Genomic DNA, 25,647 nt, shown 5'->3' with positions numbered 1-25,647 from the left:
TGGTGAGTTCTTAACAGCAAAATAAATTGGTGACTGAATTTCCTGGGGTATAGAGGGTGAACTCAAGAATATGAACAGGTGTAACACCCAAAGAATTTGTGGGGTTTTCAACAAGACTCTTTCCAGCAGTCAAATGCTTATCAATCATTTCTTTCATATTGTTCAGTAGATCGATCTGAGAATTAGCTTCGATTTGTGCCAACTTGCTCCTCAATTCCTCTTGTTTTTTCTGCTTTATCTCAAATTTGGCTAGCCTATCTTCAGTTTCTTTAGACATTTTTCTTGTGTCGTGCTGAGCGTTTTTTCTTCAAGGAAAAACCAAGATCACTTCGTTTGAAATCCTTATTTTAATGAATGAATGTTTTAATGTATTATGACATAAAAAATGCAAAGATGCCAAATGCAAATGTAAATATGTGAATGTAATAACAAGAATACAAATTGTGCAATACAAATGCAAAGATTCCAAATGTAAATATGCAAATGTAAAAATGTAAATGTAAATTATTTAAAATACCAGAATAGGACATCCAGTTATATTAAGACTGCCCTTTTCTTTGATATTGAAAATAAATAAACATTATTATTAATTAAATATGTTTTAATGCATGATGTAAATTTAAAATGTAAATGTAAATACAAACGTAAAAATGTACAAATGCAAAATACAAATGCATGTATGAAAAGGTGTTACTCAAGAGTGATCATCTTAGAACAGATTTCATTGAACGCAAAAGTTTCGGTACATCAAACAAAACTTTACATATAGGGATATATTTCATTCCTAACTTCTCCAAAGCCAAATTAGTCTATCGACTTAAGGGACATATTGCTTGTTTGGACTGCAACCTCTTCCATGACATTCTCTTTCATTTTCTGTGTCACTTCTCGGAGTTGCTCATTTTCCCTTGTAAGAGATCTTTTCTCACCAAGAAGTTCTTGAACAAGATCTTCATATATGTTGCAGTTCTTTTTCAGCTTGGTGACCCCTGTTATCCATTCTTCTGGGGTACTTCCTAGGCCAGCATTTTGAAAGGTTTGACTGATCTTCTGAAAATCCTCATACATGGTTTTCATTTCTGTGCTCAATTTCTCGTTTTGGTCGTTCAAGTCCTTCAAATAACATGCTTGAGCTTCATAAAAATCTCCACTACTCTGAATGTCCCGATTGATACTCTTACCATAGACTGCTTTTGGTATCAATCTGGCAGAATCTTTATGGATTACTTTTGGTATTAATATAAACCGGTTCTCTGTGTGCAGAACTTCCCTCGATCCTCGTAGTTTCTTCAGATGTCTTTCCTTGGTCGTATCATATTTTGTTTGATCATAAACTTTTTGTCCATTACGATTTCTTTCTATATGATGAACAGTCTTTCAAGCCAACACCTTTTGGTTATGCCATGATCATGTAATGCAAACAAAAGAAATCAATATGAACATATTAGAGCAATGTAATATGCATGAAAAAAATAGAATAGTTAGTACCAACTAAAAAATCTATTTATCAATGTATAAATCTTAACCTCATGTTTCTAGTTCCATGATTTGTTGGAAAATTTAACTTAACCGCACGATTTCTAGTTCGCATGCATTTATTCAGGAAAAGGAAATAAAATAAATTAAAAGCTAGAGCTTATTTCTCCTTTATGTATACCTACTGACAAAATTTCGGCATGGTTTCAGATCGGAGAGTTTCTAGGGTTTATTATATGCAGGTTTTCAGTTCTAGGAGTAAAGGTACTCGAACTGTCCTTGTTGATGCCCCATTGGGCTATCAAACCCTCAATCCTAGTCCATTACAGACTTAAACGGACCGAGTTCAATTCGAGGGGATACATTTCTCTATGACTAACACGGAGAATAAATTCTCACGAAGACATAGAGCATATGAACCCCGAAAGTTACTTGCTAGGTCTGACACGGAGAATAAATTCTCACGAAGACGTCGCTTTCACTCCCACTTAAAAGGGACAAACTCATTATAAGCTTTATGTTATGCAATGCAGTGTGTGTGTGAGGAGAAATGTTCAAAACCTTTGACAGAAAAATAAATAATGAAATAAAATACTTACAAGTAAAATGAAACATATAAATATTATGAAAATAATAAGTAAATATAAAAATTTTGAAAAGAAAGAATTAAAAATTAAATATATGAACTTTTAATTTTTAATTAATAGAGACAATTTATAATTGATTTTAAAGTTTGACCAGTTCCCCAGCAGAGTCGCCAAGCTGTCGTAACCGGTTTTCGTCCGGGCACGAAATATTTACTTGACTGGACAAGTGATGGGAATAAATGGTTTTTTTTTAAAAATAATTTGGGAGTCGCCATCGGCCTTTTGGGTCAGGTAGGTCGAATACCTAAAAATCATCATTTAAAAGAGTTTTTAAGAAAACATCGATTAAAAGATAAACTGATCTGCGTTTTAACCAAAAATTCTTTCTTTTTAATAATAAAAAGGGATTCGTGGTCGGTTACGTTTAGGGAAGGATTAGCACCCCTACAACGCCCAAAATTGGTACTTTTTAATTATAAATTGTCTCTATTATTAGAAATTTAAAAATTCAAAATATATTTAATTCATAATTATGTTATTTCAAATAATTTAAAGAAAATATTAATATGTATAAAATATTTATTTATTTAGAAATAACAGAAAATGACTTCTAGGTATTTTAAGACAGCTCTTTTCTTCGATGTTAATAAATAAATAACTAAAAAAACATTTTTTTTAAAAAAATAATTAATATATAATTTATAAAAAAACAGGATATTTATTTATTTAAGAATATCAGAAAAGAACTTCTAAGTGCTTTAAGACAGCTCTTTTCTTTAAAAAAAATAAATAATTAATTAAAACATTTATTTAGAAATAGATATAATTTATAAAAGTAAGATATTTATTTATTTAAGAATATCAGAAAAGGACTTCTAGGTGCTTTAAGACAGCCCATTTCTTAATATTAAAAAAATATATAAATATATAAATATGATTACTTTTCTAAGAAAATAATTTAAATAAAACAATATGTATTTTCTGATTTTTATAAGTAAGATATTTATTTATTTAAAATATCAGAATAGGGCATCTAGTTACTTTAAGACTACCCTTTTCTTTGATATTAAAAATAAATACATATTATTATTTAAACAAATATATATATATATATAAGACTAAGATAAAATAATAAAAATAATAATTAAAGTAATAATTAAATATATTAAAATAATAATAAAATAATATTACAAATAAATAATGAAATAAATAACTAAATAAAATTAAAATTACAATATAATACACTTAACGTTATATTAATAATAAAATACCATGTGTAAGTATAATAAAAGTAACGAATTAATAAAATAAATAAAAAAGATTTATATTAATAATATCTATATAAAAGTCAAATATATTAATTTCTATATGATTAAAAATGGATAGAATGGAAAGTAAATTTAAGATATTAATTATAAATAAATGAAAAGAAAATTAAAGTATGGAAAAAATAAAGTCAAAGATACAAACATTAAGATTACAACTAATTAAGGAAAATGAAACATTAAAGGCAAATTTATAGTGAATAGCTAATTGACAACGATTTTAAGAAAGTTTTTAAATAACAAATAATTGAAATTAAAACAATTAAATTATAAATATGTAAAATTCATAGTAAAAAAAAATAAGTGATTAATTTATAAAAGAACAAAATTAAGAGACATTATTCGAAATACCATAAAACCTAAATATTATCAGTGTAATTTAACCTATATAATTACACAAGATTAAAATTATTTTTTTTAAATTAAAAGGATTAATCCTGGTATTTTACCTTAAGCATATAAATATACAGAAAAGGACTAAAATAGAATAAAAAAATTCGAAATAATATTATATGTTCATAAATCATTCCAGTGACTAAAACGTAAAAGTTACAAACTCATATGACTTAGTAAATGATTTTACCATGCGCGAAATTACGCACATAAAAACCCTATAACCGGCCCTTAAGGGCCAAAGCTTTTCATTTTTCTTTCTTTTCTTTCTTTCTTAGGAGAGAATCTCTCCCCCTTCTCTCTAAAATCATCCATCGGGGGAGAGAACCGGCCGCCTCGCTCCGGCGATAACCGCCGCCGCCGGCCACCGTCTCCGGTGGCCAGAAATTACAAATTAACCCAAACGATTTGCTTTTAAACCTTTAACCCGAATCTAGCATTCTTTTTTTCTAAAAACCTCTATTTTACCCTAGATCTAAATAAACCAAAGTGATTACCTTCGGTTAAATCTGGATCTCCGGCGGCTTTTGAAGATTCTAAAGCTGGTGGTAAGGCTCTCGACTTCTTCTCCTTTTGTTTTTCGTTTTGATGTTGCCTGAGATCGTTGGTTTAGATGCTTTTCTACCTCTCTCTTCTTTTTTTTTTGTCTTCTCTCGTTCTTGCTCTGTGTCTCCTCTTTTTTTTCTTTTTTCTTCTTTGCTGGAGATGGCCATTTATAGGCCTCGTCGGTGTCTTCTTCGGACCAGTTAAAGGAATGGCCCTCGGTGAGTCACCGAACTATGGTGGTGACTCACTAGAGTAGCAACGTGGACAGGCCTGGCTTCTGGAGGCTTCAGCGTGGCAGCAGGGCGTTGGATCACCTGGCAGTGCTGGAAGCTGTTGCAACTGATGCGTGGAGGGGCTGCTCGCTGGAAGCTGCTGGATGGAGGGGGCTGCTCGGGTAAAAATTTAGTGTCTACACCACCACCATCAACACCACCCCCAACTCATCACACTCCACCACCAAAGTCGACAGCCCCAATTGCATCACCAACTGTTCCTTCTCCGCCGAAACATTCACCTCCACCACCAAAATTACAGTCGTCGCAGGGAACTAGTAACAGTGACGATGGATCAAAATCAAATAACTTATCGTCACAGTTGCCGGTTATAGTTGGTCTTACAATCGGCGTTGTTTTATTGCTTGTTATCGTTATGACGCTCGTTATTGTAGTATGCTGCAGAAAAAAGAAGAAGAAAATGTATCATAACAATCACATGCAATATTACAATAATTATACACAACCACAAGGTAAATATTTCAAGAAACTCATTGTAATCCATGAGAAAAATGCTATGCCTTTTGATAAATCATGCTTTTAATGTATAGGTGACGGTGGATATGGAATGCCGCTGGCCTAGCCCCAGCAGGACACATGAATAATGGGTAGAGCCGTTAATTTAGCATCGCCACTGGGGTGGAGCTGCCGGCCACGGAGGGTGGCAACAAACACCGTCACCACAAGGGCATACGTCTTATTCTAGTGAAATGACCTCCAATGTAACCGGTCAACCTGTGGCACCACCCACGCATGCATCACCATTGCCATTAGGGCTCAACCAAAGCTCATTCAGCTATGAAGAGCTATCTATGGCAACTTTTGGGTTCTCACAAGGGCAATTGCTAGGTCAAGGTGGGTTTGGGTACGTCCACAAAGGTGTTTGGTCGGCGGCAAGGAGTCCATTAAGAGTCTCAAATCCGTAGCGGGCAAGACGAATGTGAATTCCAAGCCGAAGTCGAGACGATTAGCCGCGTCCATCATCGTCACCTTGTGTCTCTTGTTGGGTATTGCATATCAGGAGAAAGAAGGATGTTGGTCTATGAATTTTTGCCTAATAAAACACTTGAATACCACCTTCATGGTAAGCAAAGGGATAATGATAATACTACCTAGTTCAAAGTTTTCATATTTTATGCTATCGTTTGTAGAGAAAGGCCCAATGGATTGGCCTACTAGGCTCAAAATTGCATTGGGAGCAGCTAAAGGACTTGCATACTTGCATGAAGATTGTAAGTATAATTTTCATACAACATTACTAAACTCTCAAGTTTACATTCCATCCATTTATGTTCTAAATTATAATCCATTTGTGGAAACTCAGGCCACCCACGGATCATTCATCGAGACATCAAATCTGCCAACATCTTGATTATACTTTTGAAGCTAAGGTATGTGTTATACAAATAACCTTAGAATAATTTATCGAATTATTTCAAATAATCTCGAACTATAAATTTACAGGTGGCGGATTTTGGGTTGGTTAGACTTACTCAAGATAACAATACTCATGTCTCAACTCGGGTCATTGGAACATTTGGGTGAGAGAAATTGATCCAATTATTTGAATCCACAAGCTTCTGGTTAGATTTGATCATTAGCATCATTTGATTTGTTTCCTTATAATCAACGAATGCAGTTACTTAGCTCCTGAATATGCATCAAGTGGCAAGCTGACGGAGAAATCCGATGTTTTCTCCTTTGGTGTTGTGCTCTTGGAGTTGGTAACCGGACGTAGACCGTTGGATCTCAACTCAAATATGGATGAGAGTTTAGTCGATTGGGTATGAAATATATTTCTATTTTAATTACACGTATAATTTTATAAACCATCAATAAATCGGATGATATATTATTATAATTTCATTGAAAATTTCAACGGTGTATGAATTAACAGGCTAGACATTTATGCGAGACTGCAATGGATACCGGAACTTGGAGAATTGGTGGACCCGCGCCTAGAAACAATTTTGTCCAGCAGGAGATGGCACGAATGGTTGCATGTGCTGGTGCATCTATTAGGCATTCTGCTAGAAGAAGACCGAAATGCGACAGGTATGACTATAATTAGTTCAAAGACATTTTATATTAGGTGACAAATTTATAAAAATAAAATTATATTATTAATAAAAATATCTAAAATATAGGACAATTTAAAAATCTTAAAACCACCCCCATCCATTTTGATGACGTCTATAATTTTGAAAGGAAATCACATACTTCCATCTGAATCTAATAAATTGAACAGATTGTGCGTGCATTGGAGGATGAGGTTCCATTGGATGAGGTAAAGGGGGAAACTTCAAGGTTCAGCCCGAAAACGAGAACGCCGAGCATGAATGGAGTTTATATAGTGAAGACATGAAAGAATAAGGGAAATGGTAATGGACAACCAAGAATATACGAGCAGCGATTATGGGAACACTGGCGAGTACGGCCACAATCCTTCTCTTCTTCCCTACTAGTGGCTCCAGTGGACTATAGCCTCCACGCAATCTTAAGTTAAACCCCTCCAAACGCACCAATATAACGCATAACATTAAAGATATGCGTCATCTCATATAAAAAAGATGGTGTATATCTCGGGGCGGGAGGATTTGTGTACATCTGTATATCATAATTTTTCAGGCGATTCACATTTATATAACTGTCAAAATAATATTTATGAAAATATTTTAATTTTAATAAAATTAAAATATCTAAGAATATAATATTATTTAAGATAAACTACGTATTAAACACATCTATACTTAATATTATGTTTTAATTTCCCTTTAGTCATCTATTTTAAAAAATAAACAGAATTGTATGTAGTAGTTCTTTTTAATGATGACATATTATTACTTATGTGTAACAAGTTAAAATCACCAATAATTTTTTAATGTCAAATGATTAAAACAGAACAAAAATATAACATTAAATATGATGTAAAAAAATAATATTTTAGTGATAAAACATCACCGTAAGAATAGACCGACTGCAAATATTACCGGATCCACCAGATTTCCACCATTTTTCTGATTCTCCCCTTCAAAAACCAATGCGTTGAAAGAAGAGAAGGCGAGCGAGAGAGAAGAGATAAAGGAGGAAAACACACTCGACTGCATCTATAAAACCGAATAAAATTTAAATCTCTTAGATCTCCTAGATTCAAAGTTTCATTTAGCTATGATCAGCCTTTGGTGAAGAAGGATGACGATCGCGACGATGAAGGTAAATTCTATTATGATTTCCTTCGATTCCTTCATTTCTTCATTCTTTTTAATCCTTTTATTTTGTCTGTTTCGAATTAATTTTTCGTTTCTTGTTTAGGTAATTATAAATCTTAGGTTTGAACTTCTAGATCTGTTCAGTTTTGATTGATATGGTTTGATTTAGAGACGCATTTCGTGTTTTGTAGATCTAATTTCGAGAGACTAAAATTTAGTGTTAGTGGAATTTCATTTAATTCTAGTTGATCTGATCTTGCTCATGATTTGCTAGATTTCAGTTTTTGATGGGCAATGTAGCTTGTTAGTTCAAACTTTTAATGACGCGTTTAATTTTAGTTGATTTGTTTGAAGATGTGAATCTCGAGACTTTATGTATATATTAGCATTGAGTTCTGTTTGCAGGGTTGTTTAGTTCTCCTAGCTTTGTAGGTGTTCGGGATGGCTTTATCGGTATTTTTGTAATTTGTTTCTAAAACAGTCGACTACTCCCCGTTTATGGGGATTGAGAAGGGTGCAGTTCTTCAAGAAGCTAGGGTTTTCAATGATCCCCAGCTTGATCCTCGAAGATGCTCTCAGGTTTCTACTTTTTATAGCAATCTTGATTTTCTGTTTCAAGGATTTGCTTTTTTTTCCCTCTTTAATTTTAGTGAATGTTTTTAAATTCTCTATGTAGGTCATCACAAAACTTCTTTATCTATTGAACCAAGGAGAAACATTCACTAAGGTCGGTTTTTCTTTTATTTATGCCTGAAAAGATTAGATTCGTGTTTGCTTTCCTTTTTCAGTTTGTTAAACTACAGTTGACCTCTTTTGCACTGGTTTCTACTGTAGGTAGTGAGTATACTTTGTTGTGATGAAAATTTCCCTTGTTGAGTGACTATTTCCTGTTGTTATATGGATAGGTGGAAGCTACAGAAGTTTTCTTTGCTGTGACAAGCTTTTCCAGTCGAAGGATATAGGCTTGAGGAGAATGGTCTATGTGATGATAAAGGAGCTATCTCCATCAGCAGATGAGGTTTTATATCTTGAATTTTTATGCTTTCTAAAATCTGTTTTGAACACTTTTAACCCAGATAGAGAGATACTTAAACAAGCTATTGTTGACAAAATCCAGTTGTTGCAAGTGCAGCATTAGTCAGTGGTATCCATTTGCTGCAGGTAATGTTTTTTATGGTTATTTTATTATATAATTCTTAAATCAATTATCAAAATTCCATTGATTTTATGTGTTGTAATATTTGGCAGACAAACCCTGAGATTGTGAAAAGATGGAGTAATGAGGTTCAGGAAGCTGTTCAATCAAGAGCAGCCCTTGTGCAGTTTCATGCTCTGGCATTGCTCACCAAGTAAGTTACATTCTTTGTTCAGAAAGTTTTGGGGTTTTATTTGGTAGTTGAAGTCAGTTGCTCAATTCAAGCCTAACCTGTTAACTGATTAAGTCGTGTTTATAATTTCTTGTAAATAGTTGTAGCTCACAGGTTTTTGAGCTTTTTGATTTCTTCCGACTCATTTTAGCAGCTTGTGTTATTGTCTACTGGATTTTAACAAATTGCATGCTTGGTTCAGTTATCCTGTTTAGATCAGTACTTATGGATTGATCTGCAGCATGTGGTAGCTAAACTGTAAATAAAGAAAGTAGAGTAGTTTCATGCAGTATGAATCCATCATACTTTTGCATGCTTGCATGTCTTTATAATACTGTATATCATGGTTGGATTTGGGTTGATGATTACTGAATTCATCTTTTCAGTTAAAAAATGAGTGACAACTATGATGAATTTATCTGATTTCATATTTGCAGATACGACAAAATGATCGACTGGCTGTTAATAAGCTGGTTAGTAGTTTGAGTAAGGGAAGTGTCCGCTCGCCATTAGCTCAGTGCCTATTGATACGTTATACTAGTCAGGTATACACCGCCTCTAACACATTGCCCCCTCTGCCATTCTATTCATAATAATGTAAATTAATTGGATTCTGCAGGTTATTCGTGAATCAGCCAACTCAAGCAGGGATCGCCCTTTTATGATTTTCTTGAGGGTTGTCTGCGCCATAAGGCTGAGATGGTGATTTTTGAGGCTGCTAGAGCAATCACCGAGCTCAATGGTGTGACAAGCCGAGAATTGACACCAGCAATCACAGTTCTTCAGCTCTTTTTAAGCTCTTCTAAGCCAGTGCTGAGATTTGCTGCAATTCGTACTTTGAATAAGGTTGACATACTTTCGAGTGCTAAATAATATACATGCTATTAAATCCATATATATTTTGCTGAGGGAAAATTAAATTCAAGCCCTTTGGTGAGAGGGGCTAGGGTAGCTCCTGCATTTTCTAAAGTTCAAACCACTTATGGAGATTGCTGAAAGTGCTTTTACCATAATGTTTAGCAAACATATAATTACTTTTCAATCGTAATTGATTGTTTTTTTTCTATCTCAGATGCATGTACCGTTCTGTTCATTCTGATTTCTGTTTATAACAATTTTTTTTCAGGTTGCAATGACTCATCCCATGGCTGTCACAAACTGCAATATTGACATGGAGAGTTTAATGTCCGACCAAAATAGAAGCATTGCCACACTTGCAATTACTACCCTTCTTAAGACTGGAAATGAGTCGAGTGTGGATCGCCTGATGAAACAGATAACTAATTTATGTCTGATATTGCTGATGAGTTCAAAATTGTTGTTGTGGAAGCCATAAGATCACTATGCTTAAAATTTCCATGAGTACAGATCTCTGTAAGGGATACTTGCTTTGCACTATTCATCAGTTGGCTTCAGAAAAGCTTCTTTTGCCTTAAGCACTTTTTTTTTAAATATCAATTGTTATCTTCAGGATGAATTTCTTAAGCATATTCTAAGGGAAGAAGGTGGATTTGAGTACAAAAAGGCCATTGTAGATTCAATTGTGATTCTAATCAGATATCCCGGAAGCAAAAGAGAGTGGTTGCTTCATTTATGTGAGTTCATTGAAGATTGTGAATTCACATATCTTTCCTCACAGGTAGCATTTTCATCTTACTTGTCCTGCTCTTTTTCCTTTTTTTTCCCTTTTTGCCCATCTTTGACTTCATTAAATTTGTCTCAACATTGTATTATAGATACTTCATTTTCTGGGGATTGAAGGCCCAAAAACCTCCGATCCAAGCAAATATATACGATACATTTACAACCGTGTCCTTGAGAATGCAACTGTCCGGGCTGCTGCAGTGAGCACCCTAGCAAAATTTGGTGCTATGGTTGATACACTGAAGGTATGAAATCTTAATTACACTCTTTCATTTTTGCTAAGTATTCTCATCCTGCCACTCATTGCTTACCTATTTAACTTGGAAAATTTTGCTATCTTTTGCAGCCCCGCATATTTGTTCTCTTAAGACGCTGTCTCTTTGACAATGATGATGAGGTTAGCAGTTAGCTTATCATGATTATTTTTATTCATGTTTGTTGCATTCTTAATCTATGGAACTTGAATACGCTGTTTTTTTTCCCTCTCAAAAACTTAAGGGCTTCTAAATCTTTTATTGTAGGTTCGTGACAGGGCTACACTCTATCTTAATACACTTGGTGGTGATGGTGCAGTTGTTCAAACTGATGAGATGTAAAGGAGTTTCTCTTTGGTTCACTAGATATCCCTCTGGTTAACTTGGAGAACAGTTTGAAGAATTATGTGAGTTTCTAAATTTTGGTTACTCTTTTACTGCGTTTTAGATCATTATCTCATGTATTAAATTTGGGTCCAGGAACCATCAGAAGCTTTTTTTAATAATATGTGCCAAAGGAGGTCAAGACTCAGCCACTAGCAGAAGAAAGCTCCAGGTAAGAAACCAACTGGTCTTGGTGCTCCTCCTGTCGCCCCTCCATCAACTGTTGATGCTTATGAGAAGCTGCTTTCATCAATTCCTGAGTTTGCAAACTTTGGCAAGCTTTTCAAGGTACTTCCATCGACTTTGTCTATGTGTTTAGTGCATGTAATGATGTAGACATTATTCCAATTTTGAATTTACTAATGCCTTGTCTCCAATTTTTATTGGCCAGTCCTCTGCACCTGTTGAGCTTACAGAAGCAGAAACAGAATATGCGGTTAATGTTGTCAAACATATTTTCGACGGTCATGTTGTGTTTCAGTACAACTGCACCAATACCATTCCAGAGCAGTTATTGGAGAATGTAATAATCCAATTACCTAAAGCATCTGTAAATTACTTAAGATTAACAGAGTATCTCGATAACGTAATCTGCGTTTTACCAGATCACTGTTATTGTGGACGCTTCAGAGGCTGAGGAGTTTGCTGAAGTTGTTTCAAAGCCTTTAAGGTCACTTCCATATGATTCACCTGGACAGACCTTTGTGGCATTTGAGAAGCCAGAGGGGATCCCAGCTGTCGGAAAGTTTTCAAATATGCTGAGGTTCATCGTAAAAGAGGTACGACTTCTCCTTTTGCTTTGACATAATCCGAGGCTTTTTATAATGCTTATTTCAAAGTGGATCACCAGAAATCAGGTTTAAAATTGTTCTGAAAATCACTAAGTGAAGACCACATCAGGATATGGGTTCAGGAAGATTGCATGTTTTCGGTTTTCCATTCCTATCTCATGCTTGCATTGGTTTTGCTAGGTTGATCCAAGTACTGGTGAGGCTGAGGATGATGGAGTAGAGGACGAGTACCAATTAGAGGAGCTTGAAGTTGTTGCAGCTGATTACATGTTGAAGGTGGGTGTCTCTAATTTCAGGAATGCTTGGGAAAGCATGGGTGCAGATTGTGAACGTGTCGATGATATGGCCTTGGTCCTAGGGAAAGCCTGGCTGAAGCTGTTAATGCTGTCATAGATCTTCTTGGCTGCAACCTTGCGAGGTAAGTGTTCAATGTTTTTTCCCTTCTTTTGCTCTGTTGTTGAAATGGATATCCATTTTACCCTTAATCTTAATTGCTTTATATTAGATTTAAATACCATACTTGTTTTTTTTTTTCCACTGCAATTCCATTGTTATTGGACGATCCATTTGTGGTGGTATCCAGGGCACGGAGGTCGTCCCCAACAATTCAAGATCACACACTTGTCTTCTATCTGGAGTGTACATCGGTAATGTCAAGGTGCTTGTGCGGCTACAATTTGGACTAGACGGTCCAAAGGATGTGGCGATGAAACTTGCTGTTAGATCTGAAGATGAAGCTGTCAGTGATGCAATTCATGAGATTGTAGCCAGTGGCTAGGTTATCGTCAATTGACTTTTTTTTTGCCCCTAATCCGGCTTCTATATATGGTATCGGAAGTAGATGCTGCAAAGACTCGATAAGCCTATAAAAGAACTGTGATGCCCCTTATTGTCGTTTTACCTTGTTACTTTATACAAAATTCTTATGTGAGATTATTGCATCCATCAAGCTTTGCTTTGAGAGCTATATTGCCTCTAGTCAATTGTCATGAATAGAACGTTTCATAATTTTGCATGCAATCAGCAATTGAGCATTAATATTATGACGTATTTTTTAGGTTACTATTATGCTAAATTTGAATGTTTAGATAGTACAGTCGAGTTGCTCCAACCTATAATGTAGATGCAATCGGATAGATCAGTTTTAGTAACTGTTTGATCGGTTCATAGACATCAAAGCAGAAAATTTACTTGAACAGCATTTGGATTATAACAGTCTGACAGCTTAGAAGCGTTGACCTGCTAATTATAGAGTTCGATAATCGTAAATCTTGTTTTTGAAATTCATTTATTTCATGATTAAGTTTAGATTGATTTAAATAAAAGTTTTTTAGTAGTCTGAAAAAATTACAATATAGTATTTGCTCAGAAATTTTTTAATTAATTTACAATACATCTTACAAAAATAATTGTTTGAATTCAAACCTTCTAGGGAAAAATATTCTTTTTACTATTGAAATATTTAATGATTTAAATAAAAGTTGAATATAATAATTTAAATATTGTCAAAAAATTAAATAATTTCGAGTTAGATGTGGAAAACGGATTGTAAGTTAAAAGAATCAGGCAAGCCCAAATCGAAAAACATATAAGCTGGAATGAGATTTTAGAGAAAGCTAGTGCTTCTTATTTCTTGCGCGTCGTTGGTGGTTAAAAAGAATTTAGTTTCTGTATATTTCTGTTTAGAATGAAACTTGTGAAAGATTGGGTTCCCGTTCTGCTTGTGTCCAAAGACATTGAACAGTGTACCTGGAATTGAAGGAGACTCCTGAGAATCATCTCCACACTGCCCATGTTGGATGCACAAGTATTGTTGCAACTATGTCTCAGCTTCTCAACCCGAAATGTCGAAGATTCCCCAGACTTGATCAACTTTCAGTACATGGTTTTGCGGGGCAACTCAACTGGAAAATCTTGTTTAGAAAGAAGGGTTTCGTGCTATGGTGGTGGTAGGCAGTTAGGCGATTACTCGACCCCTCGGTGCCTCTCTGATGATGGAGGTTTGGTTTTCTCTGTCTGGCTTTTATGAATGTACCAAACTGCCAATCTGTGCAGTGATGTGTAGAGTCATACTGGATACATTCCCAGTGGTTCAAGGTGAAAGGTTTGTCGGCTGAATTGCATAATGAATATTGTCCCGACACTGCTTTGATTTATGAAACTTTTGGTATTTTGCCAGGGCGTTGTTACTTGAATTGAAATTCTATGTTGTTGCAACTGGCTACATTAACATATTAAGTTTTCATTTTATATTTTATTGCGATGTAGGATCCTATTACACGAAATAAAATTAATAGTTTTACATTAACTTAAAATTATTGGATGGGTGAAAATAAATAGTAGTGATATTCACTAGAAAAAGGAACTTCCTTTCTAATCTTTCTTCTCCACTAATCACACTGGCGTTCCACATGAAAGATACAAAGCAACATTACAAGATTAGGGTTTTCCTGGTTGAAACACGCATGAATTTATTCTGGGAAGAACGAGAGAAGGAATCGGTTTTCCGTCTTAGAAATCGAATCAAATCACCGTCCTGTGTCCTCCAAATCCCCAGATCTGTCATGTCAACAATGAAGTATCATCACAAGTAGTCATGGTTGGTTTTTCATTTATACATTTTGAAAAAAAATGACCAACATAGACTAACCTTTAGGTTTGTATCCCAACTTCCTGTACACAAGGCACTACCATCAGCTGACAACCCAAACAGCTAATCCGGCCCTCGTGCGAATTCTGGACAGATCCTAAGTTCAACACAACCTGCGAAAGCGTATGTAATTAGAACCGCTGCCTACCGTATGCGAGAGCTGAATCGGTCGGCACGTTTCATGCTTCACACGACATATTTCCCCACACAACATACTTGAACTAAATAATGGAGGGAAATACGTCACGATATTCGAGAAATAATCGAACCTTCGTGGAGGAAAATACTTCGCCAATAATTAAAATCAGGGCAATATAGTGTACCTGTGCCAATAAAGTGTCCCATACATAGCAATCTCCATTTGAGTATCCAGCAAAGAGGAGTCTTCCAGATATGGAGAATGCAATCGAGGTCACATGCGGGACCTCATTATCGCCGTGTTGCTGATAGTATACTTGCAACTGGTGACCGGTTCTGATGTCAAACAACCTACAAGTTCCGTCGTCTGATCCAGTTCCAAACCTATTGCCATCTGGAAAGAACTTCACAGTGTTAACATCGCCCTCGTGACCCTGAAACGTACGCACTGCTCGACTTGCAACACGAGTATCCCACAGCCGGGCAGTTGCATCACAGGAACCAGAAACAAACATTCTGGAATTTGATCCATTGATTGAAACACTGAAAGAATGGGGAAAAAAGTAACATTGTAAAACATATTATTATCATTCATGATAAGCTTCTAATAGCATTAAACTTCCTTGCAAACAGAATATCATTGGTCATAGGGTCCATTATATACATAACAAAAAGCAGAATAAACTATCAGATAAAATTTCACATACAAAAAGTGAGATTCAGGATTCCTCAAGGTTACAGCCAGAAGTTAACGAGTAATTACATTATCAGAAATTTTTCCAATTCAAATTCATGCTGAGGCCAGTTCATAAAAATATTGAACCCGACCCGATTTTGAGTCACTCACTCGGTAATCCAAGTAGAAAATCAGCTTACCTTGTGGTTGATTCAAAAAGGTCCCTATCTTTTTTAAAACATGTATATGAACATTTGCATGATCTTCAAAAGATACCAGAGAAAGAACTGTATTGGACATGGTTTTTATTAGAAAAGGCTGATAGAACATATAAGTGAGCAGAAAAAGAACAACTAAAATACCTCAGCACATCACCGGTATGTCCAGACTGAAATTTCCCCCGAAAACCGAATTTCTGAGGCCTGTTGTATCCCATAGAACACATGTCTGATCAGTGGAACTTGTAATAATGTGAATGTCTTCATCTGGAACATACTGACAACAGAAAGATAGCCCTTATGCCCACTAAGGCTTATCGACACTGGTAGGTTTCCATCCCTGTCGGTCGATGAATTCAAGTTGAAAATAGAACACATACTATCGAGACCACCGCAAGCAACGGATTGACCCGTTGGAGAAAAAGCACATGTCATAACCCATGCACAAGGCAGCTTATGGCATGAGTTTTCTGCCTCGTTAGGGCGTTCCATAGGAATAAGCGTCCATCCTGAGAGGCACTAACAATTCGATTCTTTCGGGTGTCCAATCTAATGAGTATACCTGCATTTCTCAGGAGTTAATTCAAATATAGCATATACATCATACCTAGTAAGAACACCATGACAAGTGATCTACAATTTGCTAATACTTAAGTTGATTTTGTGCATCATTCTTCAAAAACAAAGTTGATTTGCTTCAATCTAGAAGTTGTTTTCTTCCCCCATTTCAGCAAGTTCCTTCCAAAAACTACTTAAAAGCAGAAATTTGGTCTGGTACAAGTTATGTAGTAAAGAAATTTACAAGAAAGAAGAACAAAAACCCCATTTTCAAAAGCAAATCAAATCTAAAATATTATGCAAATTTGATTAGAAAAAAAGTGTAACAAAAGAAATTATACCTTGCCAGTGTGACCTTGCAAGGTCCTACAACAAACCAGATCCGTTGGACCAAAAGAAACTGGACTCTTCCCTTGCGATCTTGCATATCCAGCGACTACCCAAAATCCCAAATAGATCTTAGAAGCAAATTTTCAAATTTCCAAAGCGCATGTATGTATGTATGTATGTATGTATGTATGTATGTATGTATGTATGTATGTATGTATATGTGTATGTGTATGTATGTATGTATGTATGTATGGAAACAGTGATGAAAAAAAAAGGATTGAAATTTGTCACCATCAGTGTCGAGCAGCTGCTGGCGTCTCTGCCTCAATTGGTCTTTCAGATTGTTCACTGTCTCCGTCGCCGCCGTGTGCCTCTCTTTCAGCTCCGCAACGGACATTTTCCTACCTTTCTGTTCTCGCTAGCAAGAAAAAGAGTTCAACTGAGAAAAAGGAACATTTTTTAAGTAGATTTTTATATAGTCTTTCTCGTGAGCTTAAGAAATCAAGGCCTCTCTCTCTACTCTGTGTCGTTATCTATGGATTCTTAATCAAAATGAAAACAAACCCAGGAAAAGGAATGATCTTTTACAACAGTAAAGTCGATTGCTGTAGGATTCAGAAACATGGTAAGAGATGAAGAAAGGTTTATGGTTTTGATTGACTGATGCGGTCGGGACCAGTCTCAATTACTTCCGAACATGAGTATAATTTCATTATTAATAAGTTTTTTGAGAAGATTTATTTTAAAATCTCTTCTAAACATCTTTTAAATTTTATTCTTTCACATATATTCTAAAATTCATTATTTACTCATTTCAACATCAGAAATCATAACATAACATTTTTTTAAGCTTCATATCTTTAGAACCTGTTCATCTATCACGCTTTACGCTTGTTAATAATCAAAATTTATCCCCCCATTTCAGCAAGTTCCTTCCAAAAACTACTTAAAAGCAGAAATTTGGTCTGTACCAAGTTATGTATAAAGAAATTTACAAGAAAGAAGAAACAAAACCCCATTTTCAAAAGCAAATCAAATCTAAAATATATGCAAATTTGATTAAAAAAATTGTAACAAAAGAAATTATACCTTGCCAGTGTGACCTTGCAAGGTCCTACAACAACCAGATCCGTTGGACCAAAAGAAACTGGACTCTTCCCTTGCGATCTTGCATATCCAGCGACTACCAAAATCCCAAATAGATCTTAGAAGCAATTTTCAAATTTCCAAAGATTTTCAAATTTCCAAAGCGCATGCATGCTTGCATGTGTGTGCGCGTGCGCGTGCGTGCGTTGTGCGTGCGATAGGTAATTAGAATATATATCATCATATACCTAAATGGAGAGGACGACCAAGGCGGAAGTAGGAAGACTACTTGAGATCTGATTTTAAGGATTTAGCCCTTATCGAGGACATGACCTCTGATAGGAAAGTTTGGAGACTTAAGACCAGGTAACCGAGTGGTGAGGGTAACATCTAGGGTGTATCATCTCTTCTTCTTTTAATGCCTTTGCAGTAATTTTCATGGCTTTTACTTTTTTATACGTTTCTGTCATTGGAATTTATGAAGGCTTAGAACTAGGTAGCGGATTAGTGTGACATTAGTTTTAGTTTTAACACATTTGACTTTATTCTTTCTCGTAGCTTCTATCGTTGACTTCTGTGTATCTTTCTCTTCATGTTTCCTCTTTTAAAATTTAGCCAGGTCTTGCGCTTCTGTCTAATGCAGAGATTTTTAGGCATGGATTTATTTGCAGGGATATCTTCCATTACAGATGCGCATATGAAGACTGCATAGAAAACTGTTCAACTAAGTATTTATTTATTTATTTATTTATAAATGCATTGCATTTTATCTTTATTTTTAATTTTCTGACTGCCGGAGGTCTTCCACGGAAGCTGCTCTCAGCCTGGCGTTGGGGGCAGCCTACTACCCTACCTCCCCCTTACCCCCATTGCATATGGGAATAGGGATTTGTTGTTGTTGTATACCTAAAGTTTCTTAGTAAGAAATATTCAAATCTGATAAAAAAATAATTTGTAACGGGAAAAACTTATGACAATTATTAATTGATGAGTGATGTTACAAGCAATATGTCATGTCTTAAATAAAAATTAAAAGTTTTAACTTCTTTTAATCAACTAATGATTTTCGATGAATGACTCAGTAAAATCTTTTTGTGTATAAATACGAGCTACATGATATTCAACACTTATTTCAATAGATATACAGTAGTCATTGGAAGCTTCAGACAAATTCATCAACATTATTAAGGATAGTTATCTTTGTAGGAAAATCTAAAAATTATGTTGGCAATTAGATTAACTGAGCAAGCAATCTCATAAACATTTTTCGAGTTGATGACAAGAATACATGTGATCGTCTAGTTGATGCTTTGATTAAAATTATAAAATTTATAAATGATCCACAACAAAATATATGAACCCGCAAATATTATCATATAAATTTATTTTAGCTAGTGATGGTTGAATGACTAATTTTCCTTAAGCACAAACATCAAATGAAAATTTTTAGCTTTAATATTCTGTTGGTTCTTCAATGAGTATCAATATAAATTATCTATAATTTTTGTAACATAGTTGAATCAAGATTAATTAATTATATTAAATAATAAAATTATCAGTAAACTTCTAATTTGTAGTAACATGTGTTCTAATTATACTAATTACTAACTATTAGATAGTGCAGTTTTAATTACACTAATTATTATATAATACAATCTAAAGAAGATTACGGACAATTTCTCCATACTATGTTTATTGTTAAGACATACTTTGAAATTATAAAAAAATCATAAGAAAATTTTTAACTTGAATATTCTGTTGGTTTTTCAATGTGTTAATTTAAATTATCAATAATTTTTGTAATACAATTAAACCAAGATTAATTGGTGATGTCAAATAATAAAAATGCTTAATATAAAAATAAGTATCTAAACTTTATCTCGAAAAATATTTAGTACTTAAAGAATTTGTTGCCAAAAATATGTCTAACATTTTCATCAGAGATTTTTGGGTGTCTGAACCGTGACGGCTGTTAAATTTGAATGTTAAGTAACACATGTCATATTCTGATAATTTTAAAATTTTATTTAAAAAATTAAAAATATTTTTATTATTAAAAAAAACCCAACCCAATAGCCCGTGTCAGCCTCCTCCTCCCCTTCCCCTTCCCCTTCCCCTTCCCCTTCCCCTTCCCCTTTCTCCTTTCCATGGTCATCGGTCGGTCGTCCATGACCGTCACCGTCATCTTCATCGGCATCGACGTCGACCACCGACCAAACCCGGTTGACATTTCGTTGTAAAGTGTCATCGTTTGCCGTAGATAGGCGTTCAAAGGTTCGTTAGATTTAAATCATTGTCATTATTTTTCATCGATTTCGGTTGATCATGACGTCCATAAGCCACACCGTTACCACCATTGGAACCACCGTGCAATTTTGATCAATACCCAAGTGTTCGGCGACAATGGTGGTCGGAAATGGCCGATGACCGTTGTTAATTGGGATTGAAATAAGATATTTTAGTTTTTTTAGAGTTTTTTTATATGTTCATTAAAAATTTGTATTTTTTATAAATAGATAAAGTTTTTAAGTTTTTTTAAATAATATTTTTATTGCTAAAAAATTTAAAAATATAATTGTAGGCACCTAAAAGTATAAATGAGAAAATGTTATGTATCTATTTTTAACAAAAATTTCTTTAAGCACTAAAACATTTTTCGATATATTGTTTAAGCATTTATTTTTGTATTAAGCCTAATAAAAATATTAGTAAATTTTTAATTAAATATGTTTTAATTATACTAATTATTATACAGTATAATCTGAAGAAGATTACATAATTTCTTCCTAATATGTTTATTGTCAAATAATAAGAGGTGTTTTGAAATTATGAAAAACCATAAGAACATAAAAAAGTAACATGATTGTCAAATTCTAGCAGTAAAGATTTGTTTGATATCATCAGCACTATTATTTAAAGGAGAGGTTCACGGGCAAAAAAGAATGGGTAAAGTACACTGTTCTTCATTGAATTGTAATCTCTTTTCTACTTTACTCATCGTACTTTAAATTTTTCTAATTTACTTACTAAACTTTCGAATTGTTCCTGTTTTGATCATTCTAAATTATTTTATTTGTTTTTTTGTATGATATGGCATTTTATTATTATCATTAATATTTGAAAATATAAAATAAAAATAGAAGGTGGTCAGACACCAGCGTCGGTCACCGTCGATCGCTGTAAATAGTGGTCGTTCGGTCTCAAATTTCATGGGTCTTGTTCGTATCGATCTCATGAGTCTGAGTCTGGTGGTTGTTTTACCAGAAAATGTCCCAAAACTCATGAATCTCGACTGAAACATTTTGTCTTCCTCACTTTCGATCTCCAATTCGTGGATTTCAAAGCAAGTTCCGGAAAATAGAGGGTGGACTCGAACTCCGAGTGTCGAGACGAACAATACCTATGAAATTTGGGACCGAACGACCAACATCTACAGCAATCGACGGTGGTCGGTGATCACCTTATAATAAAAAATGACACATCATACAAAAATAATATTAAAATAATTCATAGTGATCAAAATAGGAGTAATTCAAAAGTTTAGTGAATAAATTTAAAAAATTAAAAGTATAGTGAGTAAATAGGAGATATTGTATAGTTCAATGAGAAATTGTGTAATTTACCCAAAATGAATTAAGTAAAATGGTTCAAATGGTATAGTGACTTGACTGGAGTTGTGATAACAAATAATAGAATTGTCCTAGTAAAGATGTGGATAAGAGATTGAAGATGGATTAAAATGAATTTTATTGTAACGAGTCATTTCAAATTTTATTTGACTGCATATCACGTTACGATATCTATAAAAAGATTTAATAACTGAAGGGTTCTATTTTATTTCTAAATAGTTTAAGATGATTATTAAATAATATGCATTTAATTTTTTTATTAATTTAAAAATACACACATTATATAAACGAAATTACTTCGACCTTATTCTCTAAACGTAATTACTTCGACATGAATTCTCTAACGAGAGTAACATTTCCTTTCAATCACTCACAATGCCAGTTAAGTTTTAATGCTGGGACGGCTGAAATGGACAACTACAGTTTGCTTATATAATCCGAAACTTGGATTGCAGATGGAGATTCAATGCTTCTTTGAAGGACTTGCTGCCTCAAGCTCGTTGGCAAATTATGTCAACACTCGCAGAGTAGTAAAAAAAAAATTAAAAATTATGTAACAATATTTTCGCAAGCATTCTGTACAGGATATATATATATATATATATTATTGATAAATTAAAGTTTAAATTTTTCCAACAAAAGAAATTATGTTCATGTCATCCAAGTGATAACCATAGCGCAGTTGCAACAACATTAAAAATTTCAATCCAAGTAACAACGCCCTGGCAAAATATCAAAAGTACAATTCAACCAACACATTATTCACATCAGAAAAGCATCAAAAGTTTTCAGTTTTCGCCTACGTTGCGAACATTGATTGAAACATTGGGGATAAATCCAGTTTTATGTACAAAGAAGCCCGTTTGACTCTACACATCACTGCACCAGTCTGGTATATGCACAAAAGACCGACAGAGAAAACCGAACCTCCATCATCGAAACGTCACTGAGGGGGTGACTAATCGCCTAACAGCCTACCACCACCAATCTGTTTTTCCAATTCAAGATTTTCTAGTTGAGGTGGTTGAGTTGCCCTGCGAAACCATGTATTGAAAGCTGTGATCAAGTGGGGGCAATCCTCGACATTTCGGGTTGAAAAGCTGAGACATTGTTGCAACAATATTTGTGCATCCAGCATTGGCAGTGTCGAGATGATTCTCAGGAATGTCTCCTCCAATTCCAGGTACAGTGTTTTATGGCTGGGCAGCATAGGTGAGACATTGTCCTTGCACACAAGCAGAACGGGAAGCCAGTCTTTCACAAGCTTCATTCTAACCTGAAATGCACAGAAACTAAATTCATTTTAACCACTTATGACGGACATGAACATATGAAATACTCACCTTCTCTAAAACGCAAGCACCTTGACAAAAGTTTCAAACGTAACGAAGAGTTCAAACTAAACAAGCAGCAGCACACGTTCTTGGTAAAATCTGGCACTACCCTCAAATCTTGCAAGAATAAATTACCCTTTAGTACTCTTTTTTAATCCTAGAGTCAACACATGCTTGGACCATACTTATGCTTTAAAGTTATAATTTGTAATTAGTCTTCAGAAGATCTTAAACTTTGAGAACAGGAAGCATTCGTATTTCAAGGGCATTTGTTAGATCTTAAGTACATAAAGTTGAGTAGAATTTATTTGCCGAACCAACTCGAGTAGGCATATTAAGTATATGATTCAATCACCCAAAAACACCACATTGGATGCATTTGCTGGATGACAGATTAGTCCCCTCTTTATAAAAGCAAATCACATGTATTACAGAAGGTCCAAAAGTGATCAAGGCTGGAACAAAATCATTAACTAACTTAACATCCCAACCAAATTTTCAAAGACTCAATGTTAACTGACTAAAGCATGAACATCCTTTCAGCAACGGATTGAACATAGCCAAACCAGGAGTTTATTATCTTGTTCCTATGGTTACAAAAAATAGCATTCACATTCCTAAAGAGCAACCCTCAACATACCATCAATCCATTAGAAATACCAGAAAATGCGTAAACACAACTTTACATATACCAAATTATCAGACATGGTCTGAAAAACGCCTGCAAATTCATATAGTCAAAATAACAAGCAAGAAACCAGTACCTGTCTAGCAGCCAATATAGTTCCAGCAGCAACCGCATTGGCAAGCTTACAAGTACACCGAAGCACGACAGCAGGGAGTCCAGGAACAATATTCCTCCAAGCATCATCCCTAAACGCTCTCTGCAAATCCGCTGTAAAGGAAGCCTGCTCACTCCATTCCCTCACGGCCGAATCCGCCACCCTCAGCTCAATCATCCTCTCAACCAACCACAACAAATGTCTCCCATTAGTCATCGCCGTATGCAAATTTAACCTCTGTATCGCCTCCGTCTCGTTATGATCCCCTCTAAAATCAGGACTCGTATACTCCTCCAAGCTCTCCTTCACAACCTTCAAACTACTCTCGAACGCCCTCTCCAAAACCCTCCTGGCCGATTCCCGCGACGAGAAATCCCGCAGAAGCTTGGCCACAAACGCTTTGACGAACGCCATGTTGGGATGGTTATGCATCGCCGATAAAATCAAACCGTGCAACATATCTTCGCATGAATCATCTTTCCCCGGCGAAACGCGGGCAAGAAGTTCCTTCGACTCTTCCTCGCGCAAGAAGGGGATCAAGCTCAACACTCTCTTCTCCTCCTCCTCGCTCCACGGCACGGCTTCCAAGAATTTCAAGCACGATTTCACGCAATCCTCGAAGAGTAGTTCGAGTGCCACAGGGAGGATTTCGATTGCTGTGGAAGCGGAGTTGATGACGGTTGCGAAATCGCTCGTGTAAAGCAGTTGAAGGACGGTTAAACGGACGGTTATTGAGTTCGGATCGTCGTCGAAAACGCCGAGGTTTAAATGAAGTAGTTTTTTATTATTATCATGATCATTCCTTCGAGAACCTTCGGCTCCATTGTCGTTGTTTGCGTCGGTGCTCGTCTGGCGTTGCCAACAGTCAGATAAAAGCGCCGCGAAATATTTCGCGCGGCGGATGACGTCGGCGTGGAGATAGATCTGGATGTCGGATTGACGGGTAGAATCAGAGGGGGCATCGGAATCAAATGCTGAACGGTCAACGAAGAGGCGGAGCAAGACGTCGGCGGTGTAGGGATCGTTGAAGGAGGAAGTAACAGCGGATGTGGCGGAGGAGGTGCGGTGGAGCTTTTGGGAGGATTCAGAGATGACTTTGTCGGAGAAAGTGTGGATGGTAGCGGCGGAGGAGGAGAGGCACGTGGAAGAGTGGGGGTGGTGAGGCACGCGCTGACGCTTTCGATAGCTGTTTGGCATCATCGAGAAGGTTGTAGAGGAATTGATAATTTAGGTTTCGGATAAGAAGGAAACGTAAAGGGTAATGTTTACATTGTTATCTGAACTTCACCGATTTTTGGGCTCTATATATGCCATGATTAATTCATTTTTTCTGGTAAAAGTATATTGGACACTAGGCGCGATTACATATCTAATTAACATAAGGTTAAAATACAGAAATGGTCAAATAGCTTTTAAGATATTTTTATTTTGATAATAAAACTTTTAAAACTTATATTAGAATTGTTAAATTTTAAAAATACTTTCTGTCCAAGAAACAATTGAATCAACATCTCACGTACCGTTTTCTTTAATAGATTAATGTTCTTTAATTACCGTTCAATAAAAAATTTAGTTAGATATTATTGTATTTTGGGATTCGAATTTGAGACCTTATAAATTTTAATACTTAATCATTACACCGAACTTGATAGTTGATATATAATTGACAGAAATTTAATACGTTAAATTGGTGATTGTTTTTGTTAAAAAAAATAGTTTAGTGATTAAAGTAAAAAAATATTAATTTTCTGACTAATAATGTAGTTAATCCTTTTTTATCTTAGTCTTAAAGGTGTTTGGGGATCCAAATAAAATAATTTAACAAGAGCTATTACCCATTACACTAGAGCTTATCTTATCTTTATTGGTCATCTTAATCTAATATCACAATTCTTTTAGTTTTACAAATATTTATGATTGTTAGATAAATAAAAATATATTGTTAAAATTAACTGTAGGAAATGAAAAGATATTTACTTAAAAAAATAAAGAGTCAAT

General features: G+C 35.0%; 1 protein-coding gene and 3 pseudogenes across 2 annotated transcripts; 2 read left to right on the top strand and 2 right to left on the bottom strand.

The window, feature by feature from the left end:
• The first annotated feature begins 4,535 nt into the window (after nucleotides 1–4,535).
• Nucleotides 4,536–7,064, top strand: LOC120179377 (annotated as a pseudogene).
• Nucleotides 7,065–7,727: 663 nt separating this feature from the next.
• Nucleotides 7,728–13,193, top strand: LOC120179376 (annotated as a pseudogene).
• Nucleotides 13,194–14,771: 1,578 nt separating this feature from the next.
• On the bottom strand, nucleotides 14,772–17,215 carry LOC120179271 (annotated as a pseudogene).
• A 4,901-nt stretch (nucleotides 17,216–22,116) lies between these two features.
• LOC120179248 (BTB/POZ domain-containing protein At1g63850-like) lies at nucleotides 22,117–24,926 on the bottom strand. 2 transcript variants are annotated; one of them, XR_005521602.1, is made up of 3 exons: nucleotides 23,632–24,926; nucleotides 22,383–22,809; nucleotides 22,117–22,138 (listed from the first exon to the last, which is right to left on the bottom strand). XR_005521602.1 is itself a non-coding variant. In XM_039184886.1 (2 exons), exons 1-2 carry the CDS (start codon nucleotides 24,847–24,849, stop codon nucleotides 22,492–22,494), a joined length of 1,536 nt encoding a protein of 511 aa, XP_039040817.1. In that variant the 5' UTR covers nucleotides 24,850–24,926; the 3' UTR covers nucleotides 22,257–22,491. The 2 variants fall into 2 exon arrangements, 1 of the variants encoding a protein (XP_039040817.1); XM_039184886.1 differs by lacking the exon at nucleotides 22,117–22,138 and having other exon boundaries at nucleotides 22,257–22,809.
• Between the last annotated feature and the right edge of the window lie 721 nt (nucleotides 24,927–25,647).

This window comes from Hibiscus syriacus, unplaced genomic scaffold, assembly GCF_006381635.1.
Source record: "Hibiscus syriacus cultivar Baekdansim isolate YM2019G1 unplaced genomic scaffold, ASM638163v2 tig00112411_pilon, whole genome shotgun sequence".
NCBI classification, from domain to species: domain Eukaryota; kingdom Viridiplantae; phylum Streptophyta; class Magnoliopsida; order Malvales; family Malvaceae; genus Hibiscus; species Hibiscus syriacus.
This window is presented reverse-complemented; position numbering and strand designations above follow the sequence as displayed.

Bases quoted from the DNA above. Each gene is read 5' to 3' on its own strand.
- LOC120179248 (XM_039184886.1), bottom strand. From the start codon at position 24,849: ATGATGCCAAACAGCTATCGAAAGCGTCAGCGCGTGCCTCACCACCCC. The intron at 22,810-23,631 runs GTACTGGTTTCT...TGTGCATTTCAG, and splicing joins CTATATTGGCTGCTAGACAG to GTTAGAATGAAGCTTGTGAA.